Source organism: Coregonus lavaretus (assembly GCF_964263955.1).
Source record: "Coregonus lavaretus genome assembly, chromosome: 20".
Classification (NCBI taxonomy): domain Eukaryota; kingdom Metazoa; phylum Chordata; class Actinopteri; order Salmoniformes; family Salmonidae; genus Coregonus; species Coregonus lavaretus.
Window position 1 is genome coordinate 18,966,040 of NC_140007.1, and position 19,444 is coordinate 18,985,483.

A 19,444-nucleotide genomic window follows, 5' to 3' on the forward strand; every position below is an offset into this window, starting at 1 on the left:
GGAGCAGGACGTCGGTGTCCGCGACGTGGCGTTTTTCCCTTCGTAAACAGTGATTGTCTGTAGACCCTGCCACATAAGTCTCGTGTCTGAGCCATTGAATTGCGACACTTTGTCTCTGTACTGACGTTTTGCCTGTTTGATTGCCTTACGGAGGGAATAACTACACCGTTTGTATTCGACCATATTCCCAGTCACCTTGAGGTAATCACGGATTACGAAGGGGACAATGGGGTCGTCCCTCTCCACCAGGTCCACGGGGTCGAACTGCCGGGAGAGCGTGTCAGGCTTGGTGTTCTTCGACCCCGGACGGTATGAGATCGTGAACCGGAACCTGGTGAAGAACAACGCCCACCTGGCCTGGCGTGAGTTCAGCCTCTTGGCCCCCTGAATGTAGGCTAAGTTCTTATGGTCAGTCCATACGACGAATGGATGGGCGGCCCCCTCTAGTCAATGCCTCCACTCCCCCAGGGTGAGCTTGACTGCTAGCAGCTCACAGTTCACCACGTCGTAATTCCGCTCCGCCGGGGACAGCCGACGGGAGAAAAACGCACAGGGGCGAGTCTTACCGTTCGTGAGGAACAGCTGGGACAGGATTGCTCCCATCGCAACGTCTGAAGCATCCACCTACACAATGAACGGCAGGGATGGGTCAGGATGCCCTAGGACTGGGGTCGATGTAAAGCGCTGCTTAAGCGCATCGAATGCGTTCCCCGCTTCCGGGGTCCAGGTGAAGGAGTGCAGGCTCGTCTGGGTGAGGGCTGTCAGGGGAGCGGCTAGGGAGCTAAAATTGCGAATAAATCACCTACAAAAATTAGCAAACCCTAAAAACCGTTGTAGTTGCTTGAGGGAGGAGGGTTGGGGCCAATCCAGTACAGCGCTGACCTTGCCTGGGTCCATCCGTAGGTCCCCCTGGGTGACGATGAAACCCAGGAAGGAGACTGTCTCCATGTGGAACACGCACTTCTCCGCCTTGACGTAGAGCTAGTGACGGAGAAGGCGTTGGAGGACCTGCCGAATGTGCTGCTGGTGTTCACTCATGTCCTATTAGGATGTCATCCAAATACACGAAAACGCTGTAGTCGAGGAGGTCCCGGAGCACGTCATTGACCAACGCCTGGAACACCGCAGGTGCGTTGGCTAGACAGAACAGCACGACTTGGTACTTGTAATGCTCACTTGGTGTGTTAAAAGCCATCTTCCACTCGTCCCCCTCCCAAATCCTCACCAGGTTGTAGGCATTTCGTAAGTCCAGCTTGGCGCCGGAGAAGATGGCTGCCGTTTTAGAGCCCTCTAACCAATTGTACTAAAATGTTGTTGTTTTTTCGTGTTATTTGTCATTTATTCTGTACATACTGTTTCTGCCACCGTCTCTTATGACCAAAAAGAGCTTCTGGATATCAGGACTGCGATTACTCACCTCGTATTGGACCCAAAAAATTGTTTCAACGAGTCGGACGTGAAGGATATCCTACAGACACCCGACAAGGCTCAAATCCCTGTCATTCGCATGACAAAGAGACAGAGATATCATGGATGTAGGTCGGGGTGCCTTGTAAGGATCCAACGGCGAGCGAGTAAACTGCCTCTTCCATCAATCCTATTAGCCAATGTTCAACATTTGAAAATAAATTGGACAACCTAAGATTAAGATTATCCTACCAACGGGACATTCAAAACTGTATTATCTTATGTTTCACCGAGTCGTGGCTGAACGACGACATGGATAACATACAGCTGGCGGGATATAAGCTACATCGGCAGGATAGAACGGCTGACTCCGGTAAGACAAGGGGTGGCGGTCTGTGTATATTTGTAAACAACAGCTGGTGCATAAAATACAATACTAAGGAAGTCTCAAGGTTTTTCTCGCCTGAGGTAGAGTATCTCATGATAAGCTGTAGACCACACTATTTACCAAGAGAGTTTTCATCTATATTTTTCGCAGCTGTCTATTTACCACCACCACAAACCGATGCTGGCACTAAGATTGCACTTAATGAGCTGTATAAGGCCATCAGTAAACAGGAAAACGCTCATCCAGAGGCAGCGCTCCTAGTGGACGGGGACTTTAATGCAGGGAAACTTAAATCTGTTCTACCTAATTTCTACCTGCATGTTAAATGTGCAACCAGAGGTAAAAAAAACTCTAGACCACCTTTACTCCACACACAGAGATGCATACAAAGCTCTCCCTCGCCCTCCATTTGGCAAATCTGACCATAACTCTATCCTCCTGATTCCTGCTTATAAGCAAAAACTAAAGCAGGAAGCACCAGTGACTCGGTTAATAAGGAAGTGGTCAGATGACGCAGATGCTAAGCTACAGTTAGGTTAGCGAGCAAGCATTTTAACCAGGTAGCCTAGGACAACAAAAAATAAAAGCGTTGTCACGCCCTGACTCTGGGGACTCTTATTTGTTGAGTCAGGGTGTGATTTTCTATGTTGTGTAGTTCTATGTTTTCTATCTAGTATGTCTAGATCTATGTTTGGCCGGGTGTGTTTCCCAATCAGAGGCAGCTGTCGCTCGTTGTCTCTGATTGGGGAGCATACTTAGGCAGCCTATTGGCAATTAGGTGTTGTGGGATCTTGTTCCGTGTGAGGTTTGTTGTGTGTACCTTAGGACATCACGTATCGTTGGTTTATTGTTTTGTCGTTGTGTTTATTCGTTACAATAAACATGTATGCATATCACGCTGCGCCTTGGTCTGACCGGAGGATGACGACGACGACGAGTTTCTGTTCCCTAACTCGTGGGGGCTCCCGGAGGAGTCCTCACGGGAAGAGGAGTGCCGACGACGGAGACCCGTGAGGCAACCCCAAGAACATTTTGGGGGGGGGGGGGGGGGCACACAGTGTGGATGACGAGGCAGCAGGAGGCCGTGGAAGGGCGAATCTGCAGGTTAGGAGAGGAGGCCACCATGTTACGGGGGCTATTGGTTCAGAGGGAGCAGGAGTTATTCGGTCAGAGGGAGGCGCTACAGGAGGCTAAAAGGGAGAAGGAAAGTGTAGAGGCACGGCGAGAGGAGCTGGTTAGGCAACAGAAGGAGCGGGGGTTAATAAAGGAACCCAGTCCCGCTACTCGCACCAAGGAAGTGGTGCGTGTCGCCAGTCCGGTCCGGCCCGTTCCTGCTTCCCGCACTAAGCCAGTGGTGTGTGTTCCCAGTACAGCCCGACCCGTTCCTGCTCCTCGCACCAAGCCAGTGGTGCGCGTCGCCAGTCCGGTCCGGCCCGTTCCTGCTCCCCGCACTAAGCCAGTGGTACGTGTTCCCAGTACGGCCTGACCTATTCCTGCTCCTCGCACCAAGACAGTGGTGCGCGTCGCCAGCCCGGTCCGACCTGTTCCTGCTCCTCGCACCAAACCAGTGGTGCGTGTTCCCAGCCCGGCCCGGCCTGTTCCTGCTCCTCGCACCAAGCCAGTGGTGCGTGTTCCCAGCCCGGCCCGGCCTGTTCCTGCTCCTCGCACCAAGCCAGTGGTGCGCGTCACCAGCCCGGCCCGGCCTGTTCCTGCTCCTCGCACCAAGCCAGTGGTGCGCGTCGCCAGCCCGGTCCGGCCTGTCCTGCTCCTCGCACCAAGCCAGTGGTGCGCGTCGCCAGCCCGGCCCAGCCTGTTCCTGCTCCTCGCACCAAACCAGTGGTGCGTGTTCCCAGCCCGGCCCAGCCTGTTCCTGCTCCTCGCACCAAGCCAGTGGTGCGCGTCGCCAGTCCGGCCCGGCCTGTTCCCGCTCCTCGCACCAAGCCAGTGGTGCGTGTCGCCAGTCCGGCCCGGCCTGTTCCTGCTCCTCGCACCAAGCCAGTGGTGCATGTTCCTAGTCCGGTTCGGCCCGTGCCTGCTCCTCGCACCAGACCAGTGGTGAGTGTGTCCAGTCCGGCACGGCCCGTGCCCGTTCCACCGGTGCCTGGTCCGGCACCAGTCAGCAGCTCCAGTCCGGAGCCAGAGCAGTCCGCTCCACCGGTGCCTGATCCAGCTCCGGTCAGCTGCTCCAGTCCGGAGCCAGAGCAGTCTGCTCCACCGGTGCCTGATCCAGCTCCGGTCAGCTGCTCCACTCCGGAGCCAGAGCTGTCCACTCCACCGGGGACCAGTCCAGCTCCGGTCAGCGGCTCCACTCCGGAGCCAGAGCAGTCCGCTCCACCGGTGCCTGATCCAGCTCCGGTCAGCGGCTCCACTCCGGAGCCAGAGCAGTCCGCTCCACCGGGGTCAAGTCCAGATCCGGTCAGCGGCTCCACTCCGGAGCTAGAGCAGTCCGCTCCACCGGTGCCAAGTCCAGCTCCGGTCAGCGGCTCCAGTCCGGAGCCTGAGTAGTCCACTCCACCGGTGCCCGGTCCAGCTCCGGTCAGCGGCTCCAGTCCAGACCCAGACGTCAGCCCCTCTCCAGGTTCGGTGTCTCCCACACCAGGGTCCAGACAGGGCTTGGAGTATAGTGGGAGGAAGGAGAGGGGAAGCAGCGCGCCGAGGTCCAGATCAGACCAGGGGCGCAATAGGGAGGCGGAGAATAGGTGGTTGTCACGCCCGGAGCCGGATCCGCCTCCGAGGCGGAATGCCCACCCGGCCCCTACCCTGTTAAGTAAAGGTTGTGCGGTCAGAGTCCGCACCTTTGGGGGGAAGGGGGGGGTACTGTCACGCCCTGACTCTGGCGACTCTTATTTGGCGACTCTTATTTGTTGAGTCAGGGTGTGATTTTCTATGTTGTGTAGTTCTATGTTTTCTATCTAGTATGTCTAGATCTATGTTTGGCCGGGTGTGTTTCCCAATCAGAGGCAGCTGTCGCTCGTTGTCTCTGATTGGGGAGCATACTTAGGCAGCCTATTGGCAATAAGGTGTTGTGGGATCTTGTTCCGTGTGAGGTTTGTTGTGTGTACCTTAGGACATCACGTATCGTTGGTTTATTGTTTTGACGTTGTGTTTATTCGTTAAAATAAACATGTATGCATATCACGCTGCGCCTGGGTCTGACCCGTCCTATGAACGAACGTGACAGAAGATCCCACCAAATGAGGACCAAGCAGCGTGCCCAGGCGGAGAGAGTAGCCATGTCACAGGTGGGCAATTGGTGGTCATGGGAGGAGATATTTTCGGGAAAAGGACCCTGGGCGAAGCCCAGGCAGGAGAGGAGCAATGGCAACACGGAAGCCGGCCGAGGAGGAGGCCCGAGAAGCAGCCCCAAGAAAATGTTGGGGGGGGGGCTAACGGGGTGGTCGGGGAGCAAGAGAGAAGAGCCCCAATCCAGTGGTGCGTGTCGCCAGTCCGGCCCGGCCTGTTCCTGCTCCTCGCACCAAGCCAGTGGTGCATGTTCCCAGTCCGGCACGGCCCGTGCCCGTTCCACCGGTGCCTGGTCCGGCACCAGTCAGCAGCTCCAGTCCGGAGCCAGAGCAGTCCGCTCCACCGGTGCCTGATCCAGCTCCGGTCAGCTGCTCCACTCCGGAGCCAGAGCTGTCCACTCCAGAATGTTTTTAGGAATGTTTCTTAGGAATATAGAACTGTTTTACTGTTAGTGAGATGATCAGGAAGATCCTACTTCCTTGACAGTATGTCAACCACCTTTAGTTTGAAAAAGAGAGGTGACATAGCTAGGTCAATTTGGGAATGGAATGAGAGAATTTTCTATAGAAATGTCACCTTCAGTATTTCACACAGAACAAGTAAAAACCTGTGTCACAATTTAGTGTGTGTTTGTGTGCGTTAGACCATGAGAAATCGGTCTTCTCACGAAATCGTCTGATCGGATCCCTTCATGAAAAGATGAGACTCTCACAAACACGATGGTGTTCTCCGTTTTGCTCTACGACCTCCACAAGCGTCTTGGGACTCGTCTGAAGTCGGTATCCCTGGAAAGGTAGCTCCTACTCACTGAAAGCCATGAAGGTGATGCGTGTCTCCATAGTTGCGGTGTCCTAACATCTGTTGGTCTCAAGACACCATCATGTGGTCAGTATGTTTGATGTCTTTCTTTCTGTTTGTAACTAAATTCTATTGAATTTGAATGCAGCGAAAACATACCTGACCTTACATTCTATACAATCTAGACCTGAATAACTCTCTTGCCTGTTCTAAAGTTATACTGCTTGTTAATATTCAATTGAAACCACTTAATCAAATGTAAAAAATTATACTCTGTTTCTACATTTAAAAAATAATTGTCATTAGTTATTTTTGCACTGTTGTCGTCTTTTGAGTATGAGGTCATATTGAGGGAATAATAGTAGAATAGCAAGGTCACTTTCATTTAAATTCCAGTCAATTCAGAATGTAAACGGTATTCCAATTCCACATTTTCCTAATTGAAAAGCATTGAGAATTGGAATGGAATTGACCCCAACCCTGTAGAATAGGCCTACTAGCAGCACCCCGCCCTCATTCGATTCGATGCAATTTCACCTTTGAGGACTACCAGTTAAGAAACCATCACAGAATCTGAATTCACAAAGAGTCTCAGAGTAGGAGTGCTAATCTACACATTGTCTGTGGTCCTGCATGTCCGTTGAACATATCTAAGCTAGGAATGTAGGCTAAAATATATTTTGCCCTTCCAGTGTAGGCTGGCAATCAATTCTAAGAATTCATGTTGACTTGGTGTATAGTTGCTGTAGCTCTTTTTGGAAACCGGACAGATATGTAATGTGGAGAGCCACCAGAAGATGGTGACAGAGGCTTCTGCAGGGAGGAATGAAGAACACCTTGACTATGCAGTTTGATCACACTGGCTGGCGATGACCAAGATTATCATCTCTATAGACACACTTAAATATTTTCTATATAGATGGTCAATTTTATCCTCATCCCATACCTGTATGTGCTTTAGCAAACTCTTCTGATTACTGCTCCCACACCATACATACAGTCAGAGGAGTTTGCTAATGTACATACAGATCTGGGATCAGGCTAAGTAAATGTATAGCATCTGTAGAGTAGTTGTACATGACTCCCCTCTGCTATCCCTGGCTCTATATGGAACAAATGCAGTCTAAGGGCATTTGCTCTTAGACTGCATGAGATTATGAATATGAGCTTGAAAAGCTGTGGAATTCCTCTTTAAATGCAGTCTAAAGCTTTACTTCTGGTTTGAGTTATATTTTGCAGCACACATAATACAATCCGAAAATTGCTTTATTGAAAACCGCAGCACTTTTCCCTCCATTTCGCTGAGGAACTGTAACTTACTTCATACAGTATACAACATGTAGATTAAGGCATATGGACTAAAGCCTATTGACCTGTGTGCATGACTGTGCACTTCATCATCACTGGGTACTAATTTTCTAAATACTGTAGAACATTTCATTCAGATCAACATTATCCTGAATTGTTTCTTATTTTTAAATCAACTGTGTCATAGGAGTCTGTATAGTGCAATGGTGGCAGCAAAGAGAACAAATGGATCATGTGTGTGTAGCCTATTGTTTTTGGAGAAGCCAATAAGCAGCACTACAACTTCAATGATATTACTCCAAAGTACAACAAATTCTGTCAACGTAATGCAAATATCCTCCATGTGAAAACCTCCTTCCAATGAGGTACTACCATATCGTGAGAGTATAAGTACAACATAATTGTATTGTAGACGTGAACACATTTACATACACACAACGTACACGCAATGAAATGTCCTCTTATACAGGGCAAGCAAGAAAAAGTGTCCCAGTGTCTGGTAACTCTTAAGTACCTTTGAGAGTCAACCGTATAACATGAAGTGTAGCAGAGTCAACCCCGTAACAAAAAGTATAGAAGAGTCAACCCAGTCACGCAAAGTGTAGCAGAGTCAACCCCATAGCGTGAAGTGTAGGATAGTCAACCTCGTAACGAAAGGTATAGAAGAGTCAACCCCGTCACGTAAAGTGTATAAGCGTCAACCCCGTAACTTGAAGAGTAGGATAGTCAACCTCGTAACAAAAAGTATATAAGAGTCAACCCTGTCACGCAAAGTGTAGCAGAGTCAACCCCGTAGCGTGACGTGTAGCAGAGTCAATCCTATGATGTAATGTGTTATGTGAACTCCATTGTCTCAATGTCTGCGATTAGACAACTCTCCATAAATGGCATCTCCAGTTCATAGGTCCCGGCTCTGACACCAATAGACGGTCTCGGTACAAATTCTCTGGTGACACCTACTGATATTTAGTTCATCAAGTCCCAGCCATTGCACTCCCATCTCTGTATAAACAGTCTATTGTTTTGAGAGTGTGTCAGTTCAGTTTGGAGCGCTGTGGCCTCTAGAGGTGACCTGTAAACCCCAGCTGGGGGTCAGTCAGTAGGGGGTGCTATACTGGAACAGGAGAGTGTGAGTGATTATTTTCTTCATTTCTGTTGGGACGGCTGTGGAGACGTGAGGACCCTCCTGCAGATGAGAAGACAGAGAGAGAAGAGAGAGCATTATTTGTTTTAGATTGAATTCCTATAAAACAGCTTTCACTATCATGTTATACTTTTTATTTATGTTCTTTTATTCATATATTCTATTGCCTCCTGCTTGCTTTTTATCTCCTTTATTTTTATTGTAAAGTGTGTTTCGAGTTTTATTTTATTTGATCTTAAATGTCTCTGTACATGTGTGTTATTGTGTAGCACCTTAATCAGTGGGATATTTCTCCTAGTCATGCAGTTCTTAGTGTAGAATGTACTATAGTGCCCATAATACTGTGCCTGCTCTGTCCCGTCACCTTATTAATACACGTACCTTCCTGACAGGTGGGTCCTATCCAGCCCTGTAGACAGGTGCAGCGGCCGTTCCGTGGATCACACCGCGCCCCGTTCCTACACTCACAGCTCTCAGAACAGTCCGGGCCGTAGAGGTTCACTGGACAATCTGGACACAACCCAGACAGGGACGCAAGAAGTGCGACAACACTTTTAGATTATAGTGTTGTTAGGCATGGTTGAATCCTTACATTGACTTTAAGTCTAACTTCATTGATGTTAATGGGAGACTAAGTGAACATTTGACTTAAGTGGAAGTTAGGAGTCGCCCCATAGTTGTTTGAAAAATGTTGATAAATCACACTACTTAGATATTAGATAAATAAAAAGAAGCAAACAACTACTTGTGTCACAGCGCATTCCCATCTTCCCTGGGGGGCACAGACAGTGGCCGGTCATGGGGTCACATGGGGTGTCCCCCTCACAGTCACATGACTGGTTGCAGTTCACCCCGAAACGATGCTGCTCACACTCTGTGACAGGGAATGAGAGGGGGGGTGTAGCATTCAGGGCACACATGGATATGAGAATGGAAAGTAGTCCCCATCCTTCAGCATTGTAGGTAAAAGACTATGACTGGGGCATGTAACATTCCCACTTTATCAGCAATGGTATCTAATAAATCTCAGCATAATCCTTATTTCTGATTGTTAAACACGCTTTTCACCTTTCTCACAGCGGTATCCATGGTAACCAGGAGGGCAGAGACAGTGCCCTGTGCTTGGGTCACAGGGGGCGAGGCCTCGGCACTTACACTGGTGTTGACAGCGGTGGCCATGGAAACCAGCAGGGCAAGCTAGACAGAACATCAGACAGAATAGTAGAACTTTAGAACATCAAACAGACCATAAGAACAACAGAACATCAGACAGACTGAATGGCCCTGCCTCACCGTGTTCACACAGGTGACCATAGTATCCCGGGTCACACCGGCACTCTCCCGTCACTCTGTCACATGTCCCGTTGTTATGACAATCACACCGCAGTTTGCAGTTGGCCCCGTAACTCCCTGATGGGCACTCTGCATGACCAAGCAACAGAAACACACACAACACCTTGTCATGGGTATGCAATGGAATGGTGTCATGGGCTCATGATATCAGGGGCACTCAAATGGAGTCTTCACATCAATTCACAAAACAACACAATGAGGAGTATGGGAAATGTGAGTTGTTGACATGGTTGTCACGACCTGGGTTTAAATACTATTTGAAATAATTTAAATACTGTGTATGTGCTTGATTGAGCTTGCCTCATCCAATTGAACCAATATAAATGTCTTTGCAAACATCACCTACCTTGCACTCCAGGCTGGCTAAAGCAAATGCGCAAAGTCATTGAAAGAATTAAAATAGTATGTATAGTCAGGTCACCTGTATCACAGCTGGGTCCGGTCCAGCCTAGTCCGCAGGTACAGCCTCCAGAGACGAGTTCACACACACCACCGTTACTGCAGTTACAGTGCTGGCCACAGTCTTCCCCATACCAGCCCTGGGCACAACCTGACACACACAAACACATACCATACTGTCGATAAACCTTGACTGGGTGGATTATTACATTGATGACACTCATTGTGGAGCAAGAATAAACTGAAATATGTGTGTATTTTACCCTGTCTGCAGTCTTCTCCCCGCTGGCCAGCCTTGCACACACACCTGCCTGTCTCTGGGTCACTCTGTGCCCCTTCACCACACAGCGCCACCCTGGCACAGTCCTGCCCATAGCGCCCTGACAGGCATGCTGGTAGAACCAGAGGAAAAGATAGGGGAAAGAGAGGAGACCATACCAAATGTTATATGGTACTGCTTGTGTTATAGGATCAAAAATAAATTAAAATATATTTTTTATATAATTATGCAATTACCATTTACAACTAAATACTCTGTAAATATCAATGTATTATATGAAAATGTAATCTCCCCCTCCTTCTGTCAGTAGCCTATGGATAAGCCCATTCCCCTGGCACACGTTCGCACTCACTGGTGTTGCAGTCTGCTCCGATGTACCCCGATGGGCACTGACAGGTGCCCGTGGTGGTCTGGCACACGCCGGCATTCAGACACTGGCACAGGCGTTCACAGTTTGGGCCATACCGTCCCATGTCACACTCTATCAAGGCAAACATACACAGGACTTAGTTGTGGTAGTTATTATGGTTAGAACATTTCCTACTGGTAAGAGAAACGTTTTTTTCTGATCAGGTGATGTCATAACTAGGGCCAAGAGTTCTTCCTGATCAGGTCACATTGTGGAAAAATTCCTGAACCTAACTATGACTATTGTAAGCTAACACATTTTTAACAGTGGAATTCCTTTGTGACATTGGTTAAGGAAGTGTGTGCCTGTCTGTGTATGTGTGTGGGGTGCTTGCCTTGATCACAGTTGTTGCCATGGTAACCCGGGGCACAGACGCAGAGGCCGGTGACAGGGTGACACAGCTGGTTGGTGCCAGAGCACTGGCACACCTGGTTACAGTTCAGCCCATACGTGCCAGGTTGGCATACTGGTAGACAAACACAAAACACACACGTCAACCCCATACAACAAAGGTACAGTATGCCTACCGTAGAAGTAATAAGAAAACAATACGTATATTTACTGCCGTTTCAATCAGCACCACCATTACATACAATGCATATCTACCTCATAGGCCCTGTTCGAATACTTCAGAAATGCATCCTTCCTTCCTACTTTCCTTGAGGTTATCATAGATCTGCAATGGTTGGATTGGTGATGGTGAAAGCATACTAGATCTGTGCTTACCTCAAGGAACCACGGATACATTTCTGGATTATTCAAATATGGCAATAGAATTCTGTTCTCCGTGACTCTATTCTCCTATCCCTCTGGCTCTAGCTTCTAGGCTAGACTATAGCTCCCTCTACAGGCACTTAATACACTATGACACACCACAATCTATCACCAAACTAATGCTAACTTGTCAGGATGCTAAACAGCTGATTTTCAATCATTGCATGTGTCATTGCAGAGTCTGTTATTTTGTTAAGCACAATGCAACACAAAACAAGAAAAACAGTACAATACACTATCCTTCAGCTTTCCCAAGTCACTCACTTTGCTCACAGCCATTGCCAGTGAATCCAGGGGGACAGCCACATTTGCCGGACACATGGTTACAGGAAGTGCCGTGGGGACAGTTACAGTAGCTCAGACAGTCCTTCCCATAGGAGCCAGGTAAACAGGCTGTGGTGAATGTGGAAATTACATATGTTCAATTAAGGCAATGCATACAGTCTGTTGTGATTTACAGTATATACAGGTCCTTGTAATAAATAGTTACTATACATTAATATTTTACTATATATCATGACCTGTATTCATAAAGCGCCTCAGAGTAGGTTTGCTGATGTATGATCAGGTATCCCCTGTCCATGTAATCTTATTCATTATGATCTAAAAGGCAACACTGATCATAGATCAGCACTCAGGCCTTACCTCGGTCACACTTGGGTCCCCTCCAGCCAGGAGGACACACACACACTCCGCTGACATGGTCACACACAGCCCCATGGTTACATTGACACTGCTCCTCACACCCTGGGCCAAACAGGCCAGCCCCACACGCTGTTTAGGACACAAGTGCACAAAAGACAAAAACATGTTTAATAACTGCTGTCAAAGTGCTTATTCTCCTGTGCACTACTGCTTCTCATATTCAACCGCTAGACGGAACTCCTACCCTTGGCTTGGAGACAAAAGCCTTCTATAGGCTACTACCACCATCACCATTATCAAAGATTATCTATATATTTTTTACCTTTATTTAACTAGGCAAGTCAGTTAAGAACAAATTCTTATTTACAATGACAGCCTACACCGGCCAAACCCGGACGACGCTGTGCCAATTGTGCGCTGCCCTATGGGACTCACAATCACGGCCGGTTGTGATACAGCCTGGAATCAAACCAGGGGGTCTGTAGTGACGCCTCAAGCACTGAGATCCAGTGCCTTAGACCACTGCGCCACTCGGGAGCCCTATTACGCTGTTGTTGTTGCTGTTGTGATTAAGCATACACAAACACATCCAATGTTTTACATTTTTTTATTTTTTTTATTTAAAAAACCAAAAGCACCAGAAAGCAATGTACAGATAGCACACATACAGTTGAAGTCGGAAGTTTACATACACTTAGGTTGGAGTCATTCAAACTCATTTTTCAACCACTCCAAAAATGTCTTGTTAACAAACTATAGTCTTGGCAAGTCGGTTAGGAAATCTACTTTGTGCATGACACAAGTCATTTTTCCAACAATTGTTTACAGACAGATTATTTCACTTATAATTCACTGTATCACAATTCCAGTGGGTCAGTTGACTGTGCCTTTAAACAGCTTGGAAAATTCCAGAAAATTATGTCATGGCTTTAGAAGCTTCTGATAGGCTAATTGACATCATTGGAGTCAATTGGAGGTGTACCTGTGGATGTATTTCAAGGCCTACCTTCAAACTCAGTGCCTCTTTGCTTGACATCATGGGAAAATCAAAAGAAATCAGCCAAGACCTCAGAAAAAAAATTGTAGACCTCCACAAGTCTGGTTCATCCTTGGGAGCAATTTCCAAACACCTGAAGGTACCACGTTCATATGTACAAACAATAGTACGCAAGTATAAACACCACGCAGCCGTCATACCGCTCAGGAAGGAGACGTGTTCTGTCTCCTAGAGATGAACGTACTTTGGTGCGAAAAGTGCAAATCATTCCCAAAACAACAGCAAAGGACCTTGTGAAGATGCTGGAGGAAACGGGTACAAAAGTATCTATATCCACAATAAAACGAGTCCTATATCGACATAACCTGAAAGGCCACTCAGCAAGGAAGAAGCCACTGCTCCAAAACCGCCATAAAAAAGCCAGTCTACGGTTTGCAACTGCACATGGGGACAAAGATCGTACTTTTTGGAGAAATGTCCTCTGGTCTGATGAAACAAAAATAGAACTGTTTGGCCATAATGACCATTGTTATGTTTGGAGGAAAAAGGGGGTATCTTGCAAGCCGAAGAACACCATCCCAACCGTGAAGCATGGGGGTGGCAGCATCATGCTGTGGGGGTGCTTTGCTGCAGGAGGGACTGGTGCACTTCACAAAATAGATGGCATCATGAGGAAGGAAAATTATGTATATATATTGAAGCAACATCTCAAGACATCAGTCAGGAAGTTAAAGCTTGGTCGCAAATGGGTCTTCCAAATGGACAATGACCCCAAGCATACTTCCAAAGTTGTGGCAAAATGGCTTAAGGACAACAAAGTCAAGGTATTGGAGTGGCCATCACAAAGCCCTGACCTCAATCCTATAGAAAATGTGTGGGTAGAACTGAAAAAACAGAGTTTAAATGTATTTGGCTAAGGTGTATGTAAACTTCCGACTTCAACTGTATGTCTGCACAACATAGGCACGATGTATAGAGGATACTTCGGGATGATGCAGTTTAGGCATAGTTTGCCTATTGGCAAGACGTCTTGCAGATGTATTTAGAACATTCTATTCTGATGTCTCGGCGACGTCTTCCCAATGTGCAAACGCTCTCCAAACGAAATATTACCTAAAGAATTTGATATGTCGGCCAAAGGTGTACGTTTTTACTGGGATGATATAAAGACATTAGCATTGCAACAACAAGTACCTGTACTTAGGCTTTAGTATAGACAACAACAAAAAACAGAGCAAGAGACTGCCATAAATACAGCCCTAAACCTTTCAAAACATAGATTTAAAGAAATGCTACATTTCTTCTTATAAACAAATTGTTGAATGAAAAAGCAAAAATAGGGCTATGGTAGGCTGTTGCACTCAAAGTTTAAGCTATAAAAAAAGGCAATAGGGCCTATTATCTCTCATAAACAAATTGTAAAAAGCAAAGATGTGCCATGTACTCACAAAGCCATTGTCTATTTTTAGGCTAGTCTGCTATAGTAGGCCTATAGCACACACCAAAGTTAGGCTGTAAGCTTTTAAGTCTTCCTCCTCCTTGAGGTTCCAAGCAAGAAACTCCAGAATGTTTACTTTATCTGGGTTCAGTGAAGACTGGACAGAGATGTTCCCTGCTGTGTTGAACACTCTCTTGGGCGCAGTGCTGGTTGCACAAATGCACATATACTTATTTGCAAGTTGAGCCAAGAAAGGAAAGCAAGAGTGGTTATCCCGCCACCATGACAAAAGGGTTATCTGATGCATCCAGTACCTCCTCTTTCAAATAGCGCATCATCATGGTGGCGGAGGGAAGCTTAGAGGGCCCATTTCCTTCTTAATAAGATACCCTAGATTCCTATTTTTAGCTGGGGGAGGTGCACAGCCATCCCAGTCTCCAGCTGTAGTGGCAGCGGCACCACTGGCGCCGACTCTGCGTACTGCCCCCAGTTCCAACATCTCCCAAAGTAGGCCTAGGGTTTCTTTCGTGGCCCCCAAGCAATCTCTCCTCCTGCCTTTGTACCGGGGGTCGAGAAGGGAGGCCTTTGACTAAAGTCCCTGTAGTTACGGTGCACTGTACTTGTGCTGCAATACACTGCCCATCTCTCGTTTTCATATTTCTTGTGAGCTTGGAGTTGTGGGGGTTTGGAGTGAAAATGTTCCACGTTAAAAGTTGTAGAATGGGCTTAACTGACGACACTGTCACATAGGTCTTCCCAGATAGGACATCAGTGAAGTTGGCCAAAGGCTTCAGTGCGGCATTGACTGATTCCAGAACACTGATGTCCTGTTTTATTGCGGGGGCTGCTCCAGAACTCTTTCAACCTGTTGTGCAATCCTTCAAAAAAATGTAATAAGTAGTTAGTTACTTAGGTATATTCCTCTTTACTAGATTTCCAATTTCCCATTATAATAAACTGAATAAAGTTAACAAAAAATGTAATGTAGGACTCTTGTTTGGAATAGCGTAACTCAGTAAAATCGTAGAAATTGTTGCATGTTGCAATTATATTCTTGTTCAGTGTATTTTGGAACTATATGAAAATATACACTACCGTTCAAAAGTTTGGGGTCACTTAGAAATGTCCTTGTTTTCAAAAGAAAAGCAATTTTTTGATCCATTAAAATAACATCAAATTGATCAGAAATACAACGTCAACAGTAAAAAGGCAACTCCGGGATGCTGACCTTCTAGGCAGAGTTGCAAAGAAAAAGACATATCTCAGACTGCCCATCTTAATCTTTTCTTTTTATTGGCCAGTCTGAGATATGGCTTTTTCTTTGCAACTCTGCCTAGAAGGTCAGCATCCCGGAGTCGCCTTTTCACTGTTGATGTTGAGACTGGTGTTTTGCGGGTACTATTTAATGAAGCTGCCAGTTGAGGACCTGTTAGGTGTCTGTTTCTCAAACTAGACACTAATGTATTTGTCCTCTTGCTCAGTTGTGCACCGGGGCCTCCCACTCCTCTTTCTATTCTGGTTAGAGCCAGTTTGTGAAGGGAGTAGTACACAGCGTTGTACGAGATCTTCAGTTTCTTGGCAATTTCTCACATGGAGTAGCCTTCATTTCTCAGAACAAGAATAGACTGACAAGTTTCAGAAGAAAGTTAATCGAACCCACAATTGCTGATGCTCCAGATACTCAACCAGCTTCAGCTTCAGTGACATGAGGTAGTCACCTGGAATGCATTTCAATTAACAGGTGTGCCTTCTTAAAAGTTAATTTGTGGAATTTCTTTCCTTCTTATTGTGTTTGAGCCAATCAGTTGTGTTGTGACAAGGTAGGGGGGGTTTCAGAAGATAGCCCTATTTGGTAAAAGAACCTGTCCATATTATGGTCCTCTGTAGCTCAATTGGTAGAGCATGGTGCTTGTAACGCCAGGGTAGTGGGTTCGATCCCCGGGACCGCCCATACGTAAAAATGTATGCACACATGACTGTAAGTCGCTTTGGATAGAAGCGTCTGCTAAATGGCTTATTATTATTATATGGCAAGAACAGCTCAAATAAGCAAAGAGAAACGACAGTCCATCATTACTTTAAGACATGAACGTTAGTCAATCTGGAACATTTCAAGAACTTTGAACGTTTCTTCAAGTGTAGTCGCAAAAACCATCAAGCGCTATGATGAAACTAGCTCTCATGAGGACCGCCACAGGAAAGGAAGACCCATAGTTACCTCTGCTGCAGAGGATAAGTTCATTAGAGTTACCAGCCTCAGAATAAATGCTTCACAGAGTTCAAGTAGCAGACACATCTCAACATCAACTGTTCAGAGGAGACTGCGTGAATCAGGCCTTCATGGTTGAATTGCTGCAAAGAAACCACTACTAAAGGACACCAATAAGAAGAAGAGACTTGCTTGGGCCAAGAAACACAAGCAATGGACATTAGACTGGTGGAAATCTGTCCTTTGGTCTCATCAGTCCAAATTTGAGATTTTTGGCTCCAACCGCTGTGTCTTTGTGAGACGCAGAGTAGGTGAACGGATGAGCTCTGCATGTGTGGTACCCACTGTGAAGCATGGAGGAGGAGGTGTTATGGTGTGGGGGTGCTTTGCTGGTGACACTGTCTGTGATTTATTTAGAATTCAAGTCACACTTAACCAGCATGGCTACCACAGCATTCTGCAGCGATACGCCATTCCATCTGGTTTGCGCTTAGTGGGACTATCATTTGTTTTTCAACAGAACAATGACCCAACACACCTCCAGGCTGTGTAAGGGCTATTTGACCAAGAAGGAGAGTGATGGAGTGCTGCATCAGATGACCTGGCCTCCACAATCACTGGACCTCAACCCAATTGAGATTGTTTGGGATGAGTTGGACCACAGAGTGAAGGAAAAGCAGCCAACAAGTGCTCAGCATATATGGGAACTCCTTCAAGACTGTTGGAAAAGCATTCTAGGTGAAGCTGGTTGAGAGAATGCCAAGAGTGTGCAAAGCTGTCATCAAAGCAAAGGGTGGCTAGATTGAAGAATCTCAAATATAACAATATATTTTGATTTGTTTAACACTTTGTTGGTTACTACATGATTCCGTATGTGTTATTTCATAGTTTTGATGTCTTCAGTATTATTCTACAATGTAGAAAATAGTAAAAATAAAGAAAAACCCTTGTCTAACTTTTGACTGGTACTGTATATAAAATAAGCATCAGCTTGCTCCGACGGGCAGCTGTAGTGCCACCAGTTGGGAGAAGGGCAACTAGGCAGTGTGAGGCTCACCCGCTGGAGGAGCGTGGCTGCTCGCTGACTAAAAGCGTTCTGTAGTGGGCGCCCCACCTGTCTAGCCGATAGGCAGCTCTGCTGTCGCACCACAGCACCAAATGTTGGAGGAGTGCTCATTGTTAACTGTACATATCACATAGGCTAATTCATTTGGAAAAATCTATTTGGACCTACAGACAGCTGGGACTCTCTTTCTTCAACAGTAACAAACAGTAGTTGCTTTCATTTTACATTTACATTTGAGTCATTTAGCGACTTACAGTTAGTGCATTCATCTTAAGATAGCTAGGTGGGACAACCACATATCACAAGCACTAGAAGGGTTGGGGGGGGGGGGGGGGTCAAGTGCAGGTTAAGTTTTTTTTGGTGTGTGTGTGTGGGGGGGGGGGGGGGGGATCGAGGTGAGGAGCAGGACTATTTAAGATACTTTTTGAAGAGGTAGGGTTTCAGAGATTTTTGGAAGATGGGCAGGGACTTAGCTTCAGGGGGAAGCTGGTTCCACAGTTGGGGTGCCAGGACAGAGAAGAGCTTGGACGGGGCTGAGCTGGAGCTACCCTCCCGTAGGGGTGGGAGGGTCAAGAGACCTGAGTGCTCGGGTTGGGGTGTAGGGTTTGGCATAGCCTGAAGGTAGGTGCAGTTCCTCTTGCTGTTCCGTATGTAAGCACCATGTTCAAAACATTTTGAAATGTTGTGCAACCAGAAATTTTTTCTCCCACTACTACAGAGAGAGTGAAAGTACATAGGCTACAAAGCAGCAAGCAGGAACTCTGTGGAGTCCAGACGACTAATTGACCTGTGGGCCAGATGTAAATGGTTTGGAGGCCAACTATTGAGTCAACCAACCAGTATGAATACAAAAGAAGCCATCCACCCTTGATGGGTGATTAGCAGGGCAATAGAATCTTTCTGAGATGAGAAAGTGAGAAGTCTTGAGGGTGCGCTAAATAACAGAGATGCTTATAAAGTTTTATCAAATGTTCCTTTTATTAGATGAAGTAATTCCAAAAAAATCCAGGCTGATTAGAGTTAGTTTACATAATCCCCAGGACAACAACCTCTCCCTCAACGTGATCAAGACAAAGCAGATGATTGTGGACTACAGGAAAAAGAAGAGGACCGAGCACGCCCCCATTCTCATCGACAAGGCTGTAGTGGAACAGGTTGAGAGCTTCAAGTTCCTTGGTGTCCACATCACCAACAAACTAACATGTTCCAAGCACACCAAGACAGTCGTGAAGAGGGCACGACAAAACCTAAGGAGACTGAAAAGATTTGGCATGGGTCCTCAGATCCTCAAAAGGTTCTTAAGCTGCACCATCGAGAGCATCCTGACTGGTTGCATCACTGCCTGGTATGGCAACTGCTTGGCCTCCGACCGCAAGGCATTACAGAGGGTAGTGCGTACGGTCCAGTACATCACTGGGGCCAAGCTTCCTGCCATCCAGGACCTCTATACCAGGCGGTGTCAGAGGAAGGCCCTACAAATTGTCAAAGACTCCAGCCACCCTAGTCATACACTGTTCTCTCTGCTACCGCACGGCAAGCGGTACCAGAGCGCCAAGTCTAGGTCCAAGAGGCTTCTAAACAGCTTC

The 19,444-nt window shown here is 46.9% G+C and overlaps 1 protein-coding gene across 1 annotated transcript in view; it reads right to left on the minus strand.

The window, feature by feature from the left end:
- Positions 1 to 7,085: 7,085 nt before the first annotated feature.
- LOC311147419 (uncharacterized protein) overlaps positions 7,086 to 19,444 on the minus strand; it is a gene marked incomplete at its 5' end in the record, with an annotated part of 75,282 nt that continues 62,923 nt past the window's right edge. Inside the window, 11 exons of the mRNA XM_084184121.1 lie at positions 7,086 to 8,330; positions 8,670 to 8,798; positions 9,034 to 9,162; positions 9,357 to 9,485; positions 9,582 to 9,710; positions 10,063 to 10,191; positions 10,304 to 10,432; positions 10,673 to 10,801; positions 11,064 to 11,195; positions 11,768 to 11,896; positions 12,149 to 12,277. Coding sequence (XP_084040247.1) covers positions 8,254 to 8,330; positions 8,670 to 8,798; positions 9,034 to 9,162; positions 9,357 to 9,485; positions 9,582 to 9,710; positions 10,063 to 10,191; positions 10,304 to 10,432; positions 10,673 to 10,801; positions 11,064 to 11,195; positions 11,768 to 11,896; positions 12,149 to 12,277 — 1,370 coding nt within the window. The 3' untranslated portion in view covers positions 7,086 to 8,253. The remainder of the gene's footprint in view (positions 8,331 to 8,669; positions 8,799 to 9,033; positions 9,163 to 9,356; positions 9,486 to 9,581; positions 9,711 to 10,062; positions 10,192 to 10,303; positions 10,433 to 10,672; positions 10,802 to 11,063; positions 11,196 to 11,767; positions 11,897 to 12,148; positions 12,278 to 19,444) is intronic.